This window comes from Neopelma chrysocephalum, unplaced genomic scaffold (assembly GCF_003984885.1).
Source record: "Neopelma chrysocephalum unplaced genomic scaffold, ASM398488v2 Primary Assembly neopelma1_97390, whole genome shotgun sequence".
In the NCBI taxonomy this organism is placed as follows: Eukaryota; Metazoa; Chordata; class Aves; order Passeriformes; family Pipridae; genus Neopelma; species Neopelma chrysocephalum.
In genome coordinates this window covers 4,053,594-4,066,880 of record NW_020926031.1, presented here as the reverse complement: position 1 = coordinate 4,066,880, position 13,287 = coordinate 4,053,594, and the positions used below count along the sequence as shown (strand labels likewise).

The 13,287-nt window shown below is 37.1% G+C and overlaps 1 protein-coding gene across 2 annotated transcripts; it reads left to right on the top strand.

Moving 5' to 3' along the window:
* The first annotated feature begins 5,464 nt into the window (after positions 1–5,464).
* RBP4 (retinol binding protein 4) lies at positions 5,465–12,535 on the top strand. Of its 2 annotated transcripts, none has more exons than XM_027672172.1 (6): positions 5,465–5,597; positions 5,764–5,899; positions 6,541–6,677; positions 6,829–6,935; positions 8,305–8,517; positions 12,139–12,535. In XM_027672172.1, the coding sequence occupies exons 2-6, from the start codon at positions 5,771–5,773 to the stop codon at positions 12,150–12,152; spliced, it is 600 nt and encodes a 199-aa protein (XP_027527973.1). In that variant the 5' UTR covers positions 5,465–5,597; positions 5,764–5,770; the 3' UTR covers positions 12,153–12,535. The 2 variants fall into 2 exon arrangements, with proteins under 2 accessions (XP_027527973.1, XP_027527974.1); XM_027672173.1 differs by having other exon boundaries at positions 5,500–5,633.
* The last annotated feature ends 752 nt before the right edge of the window (positions 12,536–13,287 follow it).

Sequence of the window (13,287 nt, the reverse complement as noted above, 5' to 3'; positions counted from 1 at the left end):
TGATGCCTTTTTGTTTTTCTCATAATAGTATTTTAATGACTTGTGTAAATTAGGGCATTTAAACATTTTGAAGCACTAGCATTGTAATGAATTTTAAAGTTTCTCTGCTGGAATATGACACTTGTTTTCTGTTCTGTCTCCTTTACTCTCCTTATTTTCCACACTATTGAACACTTTAGTAAAACTAAGTACATTTGTATTTAAGTTTATGCTAAGAAACTATACCAAAAAGTAATTTCATGTTTCTGGCACTTTAAAACATGATTTTGCTGATGTCTTTCCCCCCAAAATTTTAATGAAATCACCTATTAAAATACATTTTAATGTAGGTTCCATTATATGTATGGAGATTATATATTGGAAACTAACCTTGCACAGTCATTTTCACTGAACTTTAAGTGCAAAAATAATATGCATTTGGATTTGATTCTTTTGCATGATGAGATTGTTTGATATAAAAACATGATGACCAGAGTGCTTATTTTTCAAATGGTTTAATTTTAGAAAATATCAGAAATATTTGTGCTTTGTGATTTTAATGCATATGATATCATTTGCCTTTGACGTTCATAGTTACTACAGAAATTGAACTATTTATGGAGTAGTTCTTAGTAGTAGACCATTCCTGAGCCCTTGTGATACATGGAAACTCCTAAGAAGGATAAGTGACAGACGTGGTTATTTAAATAGATTCAAGCAGCACGTAAATGTCAAAGGCATTTATAAGGTTTCCCAGTTCACTTCAGTGTTCGTCTCTGAATGTCTCTGTCCAATCCAAACTGATAGCAGTTAATGTGGTTTATTCAGTTAAGATTTTCTGAAGAAACACAGATCAAATGTGTTTATTTCAACTGTGTGACTTTTGATGTGGATAATTTTGTGGTCACTGTCTGGACACTGGAGATTGATATCTCTGATATAATCCAAGAAATTAATATTCAGAAATATTATTGATTTTTTTTCTGAGTGAGCAGGCTATGAGAATGGATTCTGTAGGTTTTTACAACAGTTATTGTGCGACCCTAAAATAGCCAGGTTTTGGCACTGAACTGTTTTAGCGTCACTGATCTTGTATATTCTGGGGACCTTTATAAACATCTTCAACTTGTGTGTTTCTTTTACAATAACTTTCTATCCCTTTTCTTACAAAAGTAATCTTAAAAATGTAAACACTGAAGATAGTAAACTAACTGCTTTTTTTTTCATATAGCTGAAAATTTTCATGTTCCCCTAAAACTACTAAATGATTAGCTCTGGGACTTCATGAAATCACAGAATCACAGAATATGCCGAGTTGGAAGGGACCCACAAGGATCGTCGAATCCAACTCCTGGCCCTGCACAGGACCATCCCCAAGAATCACATCATGTGCCCGAGAGTATTGTCCAAACACTTCTGGAACTCTGTCAGGCTTGGTGCTGTGACCACTTCCGTGGGGAGCCTGTTCTAGCACCCAACCACCCTCTGGGTGAAGAAACTTTTCCTGGTATCCAGCCTAAACCTCCCCTGACACAACTTCAGGCCATTCCCTCGGGTTCTGTCACTGGTCACCACAGCGAAGAGATCAGATCTTGCCCTTCCTCTTCCCTCACAAGGAAGTTGTAACTGCAATGAAATCTCCCCTCAGTCTCCTCTTCTCCAGGCTGAACAGACCAAGTGACCTCAGACGCTCTTCACACGGCTTCCCCTCAAGGCCACCATCTTCATTGTCCTCCTTTTGAGTCAACAGAGGTTATAGACTCTAGGGGAAATTTCCTGAAGTAAATGGCCAATTTAGCATGAAGGGGTTAACCTGGCTTGCCAGGTGCACTGTAGCTTTGACCAAAAGCATAGGTTTCTTCACAACTGGGCATGAGTTTTAGTATACAGACTGAGCAAAGGGCAGCAGCCTTTTAATTTCAGCCCTTCTGACATTTACTCCCTGCTGAGCTTACCTGATCAGTTTTTATTACTGAGAATATTACTCAGCACCACTGAGAAGGGTCCGACTCTGTCTTCTTCATTCCCTCCTGCCAGCTATTTATACACTTGATAAGATCCCCCCAAGCCATCTTTTCAGGCTGAACAGTCCCAGCTCTCTCAGCCTCTCTTTTTGTCAGATTCTCTTATTTCTCAATGATCTTTTTGTGGCTCTTCGCTGGACTCACTCCAGTTTAGACTCTTCTGCAGGCCAGCCTGTTGGCAAACTTGACATCTTTGTTTCAAGTTGTTTCCACTTTAGTAATATGCCTAGAAGAACATTTCAATTGAGAATCACTATCCTCAGAAAGATTTACTAAAGAAAGTAAAGGTACCATTTTAAACTAGGTTTGTTAGTAAATACTGTTTGTAAAGAGTTCAGTGTAAATTTACTCCCTAAACAGAATGTCGAGTCATTCAATTACAAAATCAGGTCGTACACAGGCTGACATGGAGCAAAGGCCAATCTTTTCTACTCCATTCTGTCCTTGACCTCTGTACCTTGACTGCCACTGAGGGGAATGGTTGTGATGGTGACAGTGTACACAGTTGTCCCTTGCAAAGTACACCGAGCTCCTTAGCTCAAATCATGCCATTTGCTGTTGCGTATGAGTCTGGTTTCACAGGGCAGTGGCTACACTTGTATCCACTGCTCTGTGCACACAGCAGTCATTCATTCACCTGCAAAATCTGCCTCTTAAGAATTTAATGTTTCAGAATGGCATTCTACAAATAAATAGGCCTAAGAAGACAGCAAAAAGTCTTTCAATCTATGTGCAGTCTGGCTGGAAATGGATGCTCCATTTCCTATTAGCAGCTTTTGAGCCAACTTTCTCCTAAGAGCTAGACTTATTCTTACGGCCACAAATAAAATTCTAGTTCTTTTAATATTTAAAGCTTAAATGTTGCAGGGTTTAAAATGTTTTAAGTAGTATTTTGACTCTTGTTTCTTCTTTTTTTTCTATCTCCTACAATGAAAGTTTTCTTCCCACCATTTCCTTTGAAAAGCTGAACTTTTCTGTGTATTTTCTCTTTCTATTCCTAATGGCAAATATTGCCGTTGCTGAAATTTAACTGGGAAATGCAGATGTGACTTCACTGTAGCTGCACTACCACAAATTTCCAATTATAACAGGTCAAAAGAAGAGTTTTCTTAGGCATTGCCTATGGGCTGTAGAGATTGTAGAGATCCAGACTTGAGAATGAGTTAGAAGTTATAATTACTAAGTCTCTTCACCAGGTATGAGTTGCCAAATAGTGCAGAGATCAGTGGAGGTACACAATTAAAGAAATTCTGTGCCATGGCTCATAAAAAATTACATGGTTCTGATTTATTTTAGTTTAATTTAAGAGACTGTAATAGCTCTTGCACATATATAGAACCAATTTTATTAAAATTTATTAGCAGAAGTACATTTTTGTTTCAGTGAAGCCTGGATTGATCTGCTTTCTGTAAAAGTGCTGACAACAAGAAGTATCGTAATAACAGGAACACTGACCTAGATTTTCAGAGGTGGTCAAATCTCAATAGGTTTTGATTAATTTGGATGAGTGACTGTAAACTCCTTTGAAAACCTCTGCCATAGGATTTTCATAGATAATTACGTTATTGAAAAAAATTATAGGAATAGATTTGATCCTGCAAGAACCTCTCTGGCAATATAAAACAGTATAGAGGTTTTTGAACAGGACAAACTGAGGAGAAATTATAATATTTCCCAAATTGACAGAGAATAAAGAAATAATATTTTCTTTGGTATTTAAGGAAATATATCGATTTAAAGCTTATAAATTAAGCTATAATCCATCTTATTGCTATCAGTTGTGTGAGACACTGAACAAAAAAATCCATGTTGATTTTGATCTTGTAAGTATGATGAATTTATATATTAAGACTAGTGAGTGTTTTGTAGAAGTTTTATAAAAATGCATATGTATCATTGGTCTCACCATTGCCAGAGATTGGAGCAAATCTCTAAAAGCCACCAGAAGGGTATAGATGGTTCTCTTCAGTCTCTGTAGGAATTAGCAAACTTGAAAATCTCAGTTTAAAAATGGAAATGTTGACTTATTGAAAAGCTACCATTGAAAGTTTCAGGACAATTAATATACATACACCTTTCTAGTTCCCTGTGTTTAATATGGTTTTTACTCCAAATAGAAGCTTAATGTTAAACATAATGGAATTTTTAGTGTCTAATATTATCCAGGAAATCAAAGGCTGAAGAGCAGACTTGGAACAGCCCTGAGCAATTGATGTTTGAGAAAGTGAACAAAAACATACTGTCTATGCAAAAAGGCTCCAACACAAAGCAGAAAAGGAAGATAATTCAGACTGTTTACATTACATACGTGAAGAGATTGTAAAGGACAGAACAATAAAAAGTATAATATTTTTATGAATATATGAAAGGAATAGAAGGTTGAAGTAAATTTCTGGGAAAGGCCAGGCTGAATAAATTAGTTTAGTTTTGTACATCAGCTATTAATGAAGTGGTTTTTTATGCTACATTGGTGCCTCCATATTTAAATTATGTTTTTGCTTAATTTTTAAAGTAATGAACACAGACCTTTCAAATAACAGGCTTCTGCCTTTATTCTTTCAAAATTGGGAGGTGAAAAAAATAGGTGAATTAGTTCTCTTGGTAACAATCATTCCTATCCTGCTCTAGTTACATGCCTAGAAAATAATTAACAGGTTTTCTCTAATGCTTCCTAAAGATGTTGAAACTGGAGAACAAATATTGACTGAGAGGCAGCAAAACTTGCCTGGACAGGAGAAAATAATAGTTTATATAACTGAAAACAGTTTGTCAAAAACAGAATAGAAATTGTGGAATATCTGATTTAAAACTGATGTCAAAAGGGTCAAAAGTGATGTGTACATGTATTTGGGTATTTGCAGGCCACACTTAGGTGCTGCTGCCTTTGCAGTATCACAAAAAAGAGTTCTTTTGCCTTCCTGAAGATCTGCAGGGCCCCAGTTCCTGTTACTGGAAGCCAATTATGAGATGATTTAGCACCCAAGACAGCCTTTTGGAAGCAAGAGGGAATCAGTCATGAGGAAGTGAATTGGTTCTGGCATGACCGGGCTTTCAGAAACATTAGCAGAAACTTGCAAGTATTATGTTTGCTGCTGTTTATAAGGGAAAAGAGGAAAGGAATTTGGGAAGGAGGTGGAGGAAGCACCTTGTAATTGGGTTTAGCACATTGGGTGAGAAGGATTTTGGACTGCAGTGCGTAAAATCACAGGGGAGGTGGAGGCAGTTCACTCTCCACCATGCAAAGGTGGGATGCCTCTCATTCCATTTGTTCTCCACATACATGTGCACTCCCCTTCCCCCAGGTGCGAGCTCTGCTTTTGGGTCAGGAAAAGCAAAGAGAAGCATTTCTTCCTAGCACCTACTTGGCTGCAGATCTGGGTCAAAGACCACCTGAGCCCATGGGTGTTATGCAAGAGGCTGTTATGAAGGGGCCCAGCCTGCAGCAGGCACTGACCCACATACCTACTCCCCCTCCAACTCTGGCTTTGTAGCGCAGGGGGTTGCGAAAGCCCCAGGACTACATAAAGCATTCACCGTCCGGGCGCTGCCATCAACACTTGGGCTCTCCAGAGGCTACAGAGACCAGCACTGTCTGTAAGGGACCTGCTGTTGTGGGCTGGGAGCAACCAGGTGCCTTGCCTGCACATGCATCAGGGAAAGCTGCAGGATGTCCTGGCGACCTGGCAGGGCAGCCTTCTTCCCTTCCTCGCTTGTGTGACACAGCCTGTTTCTGATGCTATTCTCTGTCTGTTTGCTGCAGGTACACGATGACCCACACGGAGACAGCTCTGCCCTGGCTGCTGCTGGTGGCACTGGCCTTGCTGGGCAGCACCACAGCGGAGCGGGACTGCCGAGTAAGCAGCTTCAAAGTCAAGGAGAACTTCGACAAGACCAGGGTAAATCTCCTTTCTCTTCTGGATCTGTGATGTCTTGCCTAACTCCTCTTCCCAGGCTACAGAATTTGGTGCTCAGTAGCACCAGTGTGTTCACATTTTCACTCGAAGTTACAGACTGCAATACTGAGAAACAGCAGAAGTGTGTGATGTTGCCTACACCTCCACAGATGCTGGATCCTGATGTATCTGATAAAGAAATACTGCAGAAACTGAGGTTTAGAGGCTGGGCTCAAACTATATGTCTAAGCAAAAGAAGTGTGATGACTTTGTTGTTTCTATGAAAAATTAATACTCTGGTGTTTTCAGATATCATTGCAAGGAAAAAAAATTATACATAGATCTGTCAAGATCTACCAGTTGTTAATTTCTTTCCACCAAATTTTGTATTCTTAATACTGGAGAACTGCAGATACAAATAAGATAACTGAAAAAATGTTAATATTTCCACAAACCCTGACTGCAGTAGGATGTATTGGTGGGTTTATGCTGTTGGAACCGCTAGATTTGTTTCTTAGGTGCAACTTGAAGACATGGGGTCAAAGATCTCTATGCCATTCCGTCTGTCACCTCCCCTAGTCTGTAGTGTCTGTAATGTTTCCGTTCTTCTAGGTCTAACTGAAGCCTTTCTTATTTCCTTGCAGTACAGTGGCACATGGTATGGTATGGCAAAAAAAGATCCTGAGGGACTATTTCTGCGGGACAATGTGGTAGCCCAGTTCACCGTAGATGAGAATGGACAAATGAGTGCTACTGCAAAGGGCAGAGTCAGACTCTTTAAGTAAGCTGTTTGCAATTTTCCTCTTGTTCTATTTCACTAAGCTTCTGCTGCACTTACTGGTGCTCCAAACCTGCCTGCTATCCCTGTGCCAGTCACACTGAATCTGTGCTGTTAGGTTTGACTGTGATGTTTTCTTTGTCTCTGGCTACAGTAACTGGGATGTCTGTGCTGACATGATCGGCTCTTTTACTGACACAGAGGATCCTGCCAAGTTCAAGATGAAGTACTGGGGTGTCGCCTCTTTTCTGCAGAAAGGAAGTGAGTACTTAACTACAGAAGATGCAGAACTACTTGGAAGCCTAGTTATATTGCATGTCCATGCTGGGGCAGGAAAAAGTACTGTTGAATTTCTTAAGCACATTTAAAAGAGGTGATAACTATCATACACGAAACCTTAGTGTGAACAAGGTAATCACTACTTTTTATATGGGACAGCTGGCTGACTTTCTTTAAACACGTGAAGATCAGGCCTTTGTATTTCTTTTGTTTGTTACCCAACAATATAATCGAAGGTCGCTGTTTGAAAAGAAATGAAAGGCAGATGAAGTATTTCAAGACTTGGTTTAGTTCAGAACTCAGTTACCGGATGTTTCTGCTCTGAGAAACCTAATGTCAGACCTAGCCAAGCAGCAAAGAGGATTTAGCAAATGTTATTTTGTTTGGTCTTCTGTCTGAAAATGTAGAGATTTATTGTTTTAAGAGACAAAAACTATCCTATAAATATTATATATATGTCTATATATTCATATTTTTAAGTCATTTGTCACACCCTATGCAAAATTAGTTTCTTGAGGCAGGTAGAGATTCAGACTCTTTGTAGCTCAAGACATTTTCTTGGATTGCTTCCAAGGGAAACAGGTGGAATTTGAAAGTGACAGGAGCTCCATTCTGTCCAAAGACACAGTTAAAAGAATGTTTTGAATACCAATGGCTTTTAAATTGTTGCCAGGTCTCCTCACAACATGCTGCTGAATCATGGATGCTTCAGATTGCTGGCTGAGCCTAGATTCTACCTTTCTAAAAAGCCTGGTGTCCCCCCACAGGAAAAAAAGGGAAGAGAACATAGTGCTGCTTTCACCGGTGCAGATGGTAGTGCAAGGGAGAATCTTTTGCTCCAGGAGAGGAAGGTGCAGATCTAACGTGCTTTACTGCAAACACTTAGATTCACTTCTGTTAGCACAGGGTGTCTGTGTGACCAGGTATTTATCAGGTTACATAGCTAAATAGTTCAGAATTCTTTGGAATTGTTACTGTGTTTTAAGAAGAGGGTTTATTGTAGCAAATACACTTCTAACACACAAGCAAAGTGCTTGACAATCTTTTTTCTCTAAAAATACAGTCTAAGTAACATCCCTAGTAGGAAAATAGTTACAGTTTTGAGTCATCTGGAACAGGATTAGCATGTCCTTGCTAAATATATTTATTTTCTCTTTAAAACAAACAACTTCTTCCCAAACATGGAATGAAATACTGGACACGGGAATAAACTATGATCTAACCTGTTATAATTTGTACCAATCTTCATCTTAATATTTTCTTTACAGAGTTATGGCAGCAATCTCTTCTGATTTTCTAGATTTTACTTGTGTCTCTAACACCTTTGCTTCTTTGCTATGGTTTCTTCCAGATGATGATCACTGGATAGTGGACACAGATTATGATACATATGCTCTTCATTACTCCTGCCGCCAACTGAACGCAGACGGCACTTGTGCTAACAGCTATTCCTTTGTGTTCTCCCGGGACCCCAAGGGTTTGCCTCCAGAGGCACAGAAAATTGTCAGGCAAAGGCAGATGGACCTCTGTTTGGACAGAAAATACAGAGTTATCGCTCATAATGGTAAGAACCTTCTTTTTCTGAAGAATTTTATTTCAGAGTTTAACAACTAAAGCGCTAGGATTCTCTTGCTCATTAAATGTAAAATGCATGAAGTCTTTTACTTGGTGGCTGTAACACTGTATTTTGAAAAATGGACCTTGCAGTAAGTTATTTCCAACTTTTATTTCCCTTATTTGAAGGAGAGCTAAGGTGTATAGCTTTTTATGTAGCATATCAGATCAGCTGAAACAGTAATTAGAGGAAGTTGTAAAACAATTAAATCAGTGTAGTGTGAGTAAACATAGTACAGATAGACTTCACAGTTGTGGTAAAAAGTAATTGTGTCTCTTTAATCAGAACTCTTTGCCTTTTTTCAAAAATCTATTTGAAAAATTCTTTAAAAAGTCTTTTAGGGAAAATCAGAAGTCTTGGAAAAGATCCTTACAGCAGACCCTTTCTCACAGGTCCTCATGCCAACCTTTTCACACAGGGTAGTGGAAGAGGGACATAAACTGGAAGCGTGACCCTATCTTGAGTCACACAGTCAGACTGAACTTGCAACACAGGGAAGGATACAGATTAGCTCACTTATGCTCAAGTACATTAGAAAAGGGAAAATAATAATCATCTAGAACAAAACATAATGTACTTCCTGATAAAAATTACACTTAGAGTGGGTAATAGTAAAGAATAAAGAAGAAAAAATCAGAATATTTAGAACAAATAAAATAGTAGTGAGCCTGTCCTACACACTCTGGAAGACATGACATCTACAGAAGACTTGACCAGTGAATCAGTGAACTCCCAATGTAACAGTGTGTCAAAAGAGTTAATGTGATTCTTGGATGCATAAACCAAGACTCATATGACGCTTGTGCTTGGCATAGGTCTGCTTGCTATGTCACATTTGATGATAACGATAACTGGAAGAGTACTGAGGATGAATTAGAAGTTTCAAAGAAGAGCAGAGAAAATGATTGAAAGTTTGTAAAATGTGTCCTCTAGTGAGTGCTTCAAAGACCTTGATACTTCTCATTGGAAAGGCTGACCTGAGCAAAGTCTGTGCTTGCCCACACAAGCAATGGTAATTGGATAATAAAGGACTTGCAAACATAGAAATAATAAATTTAAATGCATGGAACTTTAAACTGGACATTTAGAGCAGAAATAAATAGCCATCTGTTTAACTCCAAAGGTCATTAACCTTTGGAACAGTTTACCAAGAGCTGTTGCATGTTCATCACTGAAATCTGTAAATCAAGATTAAAAGCTTTCCTCAATGACATGTTAGAACAAACAGGGATTGACTGAAGAAACTTTTGTGTCTTCTAAAGAAAGTCAGAACAGATGAGCACAGTCAGCTCTTGTGGCTCTATTACCTGTTCATCTGATCTATAAACAGAGAGTAAGATATTGCCGTGTTATAAAGTTGGTATGCTGATAACAGGGTGACAATTCAGACTTACCGCAGTCAAGAACAAGAGACACCATAAATGCGAATGAAACTGACTTTTGTGAGTGACTTGTATGATTGCATAAAGGGTAGGATAGAAAAGAAACAATGTCATTAGATAAATCGACAATACTTTTCTGTTTCGAATCCTTCCTGCATTCACTGTTTTTCAAATGAGGTACAGCAAGAATAAAAATTTCTGAAGATGAGAAAACCAAATAATGAGATGATTAGGAATATTATATTAAATCAAGATAAAGTGTAGATATACAGCTGTGATTCTGAGAACTGTGTGTTATGGTGGTTCCTTGTATTTTTGTCAAATTCAGAGGAAGTACTATCCCACTGTAAAATAAGGATATTGGGCTAGTTCAAGTACTGGTCCAGTTCAGCATGGTAGAATCTGTATTTCTATTATTTCTACTCCATATGAGGCTTGCAAGGCAATAAATGTATTGTCAATCTTTGCAAGAAAGTATAAACCAAAAAGAAAAATCGGAATATATTCATTTATTCATAATTTGTGATATAACTTCTTCAAATATTTCAGAACTTCTATATAATAGAATGCTTGTGGTTTTTTGCGGAGTAGAGAACCAATACTGTTATTTAAACATAAAACCTCAGAATGCCTTTTGAAAGCTCAGCCTTAAATATTCTTTGACTTACTAACCTTAATTTAAAAGTTGATCGTGCTTCCTCTAGTTTGTTATAGAAATATCAAATCTACCAAGTTGCATTGTTCTTTGTCTGCCATCCTAATTTATACTCAAATCTTACGTGTTGAGTGCAGTGTCTGATATATCTGATACAAACAGTGAGTTCCATACTGTTTGTAAAGAAAAAATAGTAGCTCCGGTCCTTTTTTATTGAGGATTATGCCAGAGTTTATCTTTATGAGCCCAGCACCAACGTATAAATTAAAGCCAGCAACTTGCATTTTCCCCTTTATGTAATCAGGACCTGTAATCACTATATTGTTAGTTGATTCTGAATTTTCCAGAATCATTAACCAAATTTCCTGCAAGGCAAGTACATTTGGGATTGAAAGAATGATTGTGAGCTAAACTGAAAAAAATCATTTATTGAAAGCTTTGTATCAGAAATTCTTACAAAATTCACATAATTCCTTATGGGTTGATTGGAAGCCTTGCTACTTTAGTTTTAAGTCTGCCATTAAAAGATACAGAATTACTAGCAAAACAAGCCAACTTCAATTGTCTATATTGACCTGCATCCCATTGTTACTGTGCTAAAATTCTGACTGATGTTAATAGTTGCTGCAATAACAACTTGTATCTGTTTCTAATTGTGCATACTCTGCTATGTCTTGAAGCTAATGTTTTTTCCCAACAATTTTTCATTAGCTTTTTAAATTAATTGTACTCAAATTAAGAGGGGGGGGTGTGTGCCAAACCAATAGATGTACAAAACTTACCTTGATTAAAAAAAACCCAAAAATAAAACATGTTCTTCATATACTGGCTCTTCAAGGCAGAAAGAGAAGCCTAGGAAATGACAAGTTTTTTGTTGTAACTTACATTGCATTTCTGATGGTAGCTCTTTTTCAAATATAGATGCAGCTATGATACACTTAGTCTCTTAGAGTAATACCTTGTTACTTTAAGTTATGCAATGTGAGTGTGGGTATTGAGTGAGAATACTTGTAAATACAGTACAGTGTCATGTCAGCAGAAGTGAAAGCTAAATCTGCTGTTAGCAATTGCTAGAAGCAAAAACTGTGAATTAAGGGGTAGTATATTCCCTCAGCTAATTTACTATTGCCATTAGAAGTTTGGGAGGTCAGGAGATTCTTATTTTGCTGCAAGATATTCTTAAATTAATAATTTTTAAAAGGTAAATAATTTGAAGCTTGTTAAGGTAAGTAAATAACTCTTTTATCACTGATCTATCCAGTACCTAATTTGCCAAAGTATTAAATGCTCAGGACATGTGTAACAGGTTGGATGAATTCCTGTTGTGTTCTGAGTTGAAAATTCTTTGGAATTATAAACTGCAAAACAAGGTAATAGCATTATTATTATTATTACTACAAGTTACAGATTGCTGGACTCAAGAGAATTTAAAGAAATTAGACATGGATGCATTTTAAATTTGGTGAATGTTTGTGTATTGTAATTTTGTCTAGTGTGGTTGAAAAACAAATTTTTTGGTTTTGTATGTTTCAGGATTTTGCTCTTAAGGAGGTCCAAAACTATGGAAAGAAACCATGTAACAGCACCACGGATGTAAAGTTAACACATTGATCGGGTATTCCCTGGAAAATGTTTCAAATGGCTTTGTTTAGATTTTGAATATATTTATCTGAGCTGTGTAGCTCACCTTGTTAATAAACCAATGAAACATTTTAATAAACTTGGATTACAGGGAATGAAAATTGTTTGTATGCAAATCTGTACATATGTAGACATTGGTTTTATTAGTACACTGTTATCTTAGTGCACTGCTTTGAATTGGTCTCAGATGGCATTGAGAATTTAATCTTGCTTTTTTTTAGTGGTTTCAATTTCTGACTAAAAGAGTACTAACCATAAAACCCAAAATATACGTATTTTCATTTCTTTTCAATGCCGTATTTTTTCCTAGAACGCACTGAAAATCATTCCCAATAGACTTTTAGAAAAGAGAAAGGAATTTCAGTGACCCTATATATCACTGATTAACTTTATTATATGACTACTGGAGACATAAAAATATACTTTTTAAAAGAACTATTTTACACATGACAATTAACCATTATTTATTTATTCTTTATTTATGCATAATATGCATTATGTCCATATTTTTAATTTGAGATGGAACCAAACTGGTCATTCACTTGGTGATAATACATGTTTATCACCGTGTTTCCTGCACAAAATTGTTTAGTTGGCTCAAACATAAGTTCAGGCAGTCAGTAATCTAAGCGTATAATCAAATTCTCTTTTACAATGGGATTAAAAAAAGCAGACACTTTCTGAGGATGAACATTTTCACTAATGTTCTGAGAATGAACATTAAACTAGAGAGTTTATGTCTTTTACTCAGTAGAAAATAAGAAGTAAAAATGAATCAGGTGCCCTCTTGATATAGATTCATTATAACCTCATTAAAGTTAATGAGATTTATGCCATCTGAAAATGTACCCTCATAGAAATTGTTTTATCTGGCAAGTACTTATTTCAGCTGGTTTGCATTCACCAAGTTCACTGCCATGTTCCTATTTATTTCAGTGTAAGAGGAGAATTCAATCCATTGGATTAAACTGTACAAATCTTACTGAGGCAAAGCAGTGAAGTCAAGAGAATTTTACCTGCAGGAAACAAAAATACAGATTT

Bases quoted from the DNA above. Each gene is read 5' to 3' on its own strand.
- RBP4 (XM_027672172.1), top strand. From the start codon at position 5,771: ATGACCCACACGGAGACAGCTCTGCCCTGGCTGCTGCTGGTGGCACTG. The intron at 5,900-6,540 runs GTAAATCTCCTT...ATTTCCTTGCAG, and splicing joins AGAACTTCGACAAGACCAGG to TACAGTGGCACATGGTATGG. The intron at 6,936-8,304 runs GTGAGTACTTAA...GGTTTCTTCCAG, and splicing joins CTCTTTTCTGCAGAAAGGAA to ATGATGATCACTGGATAGTG.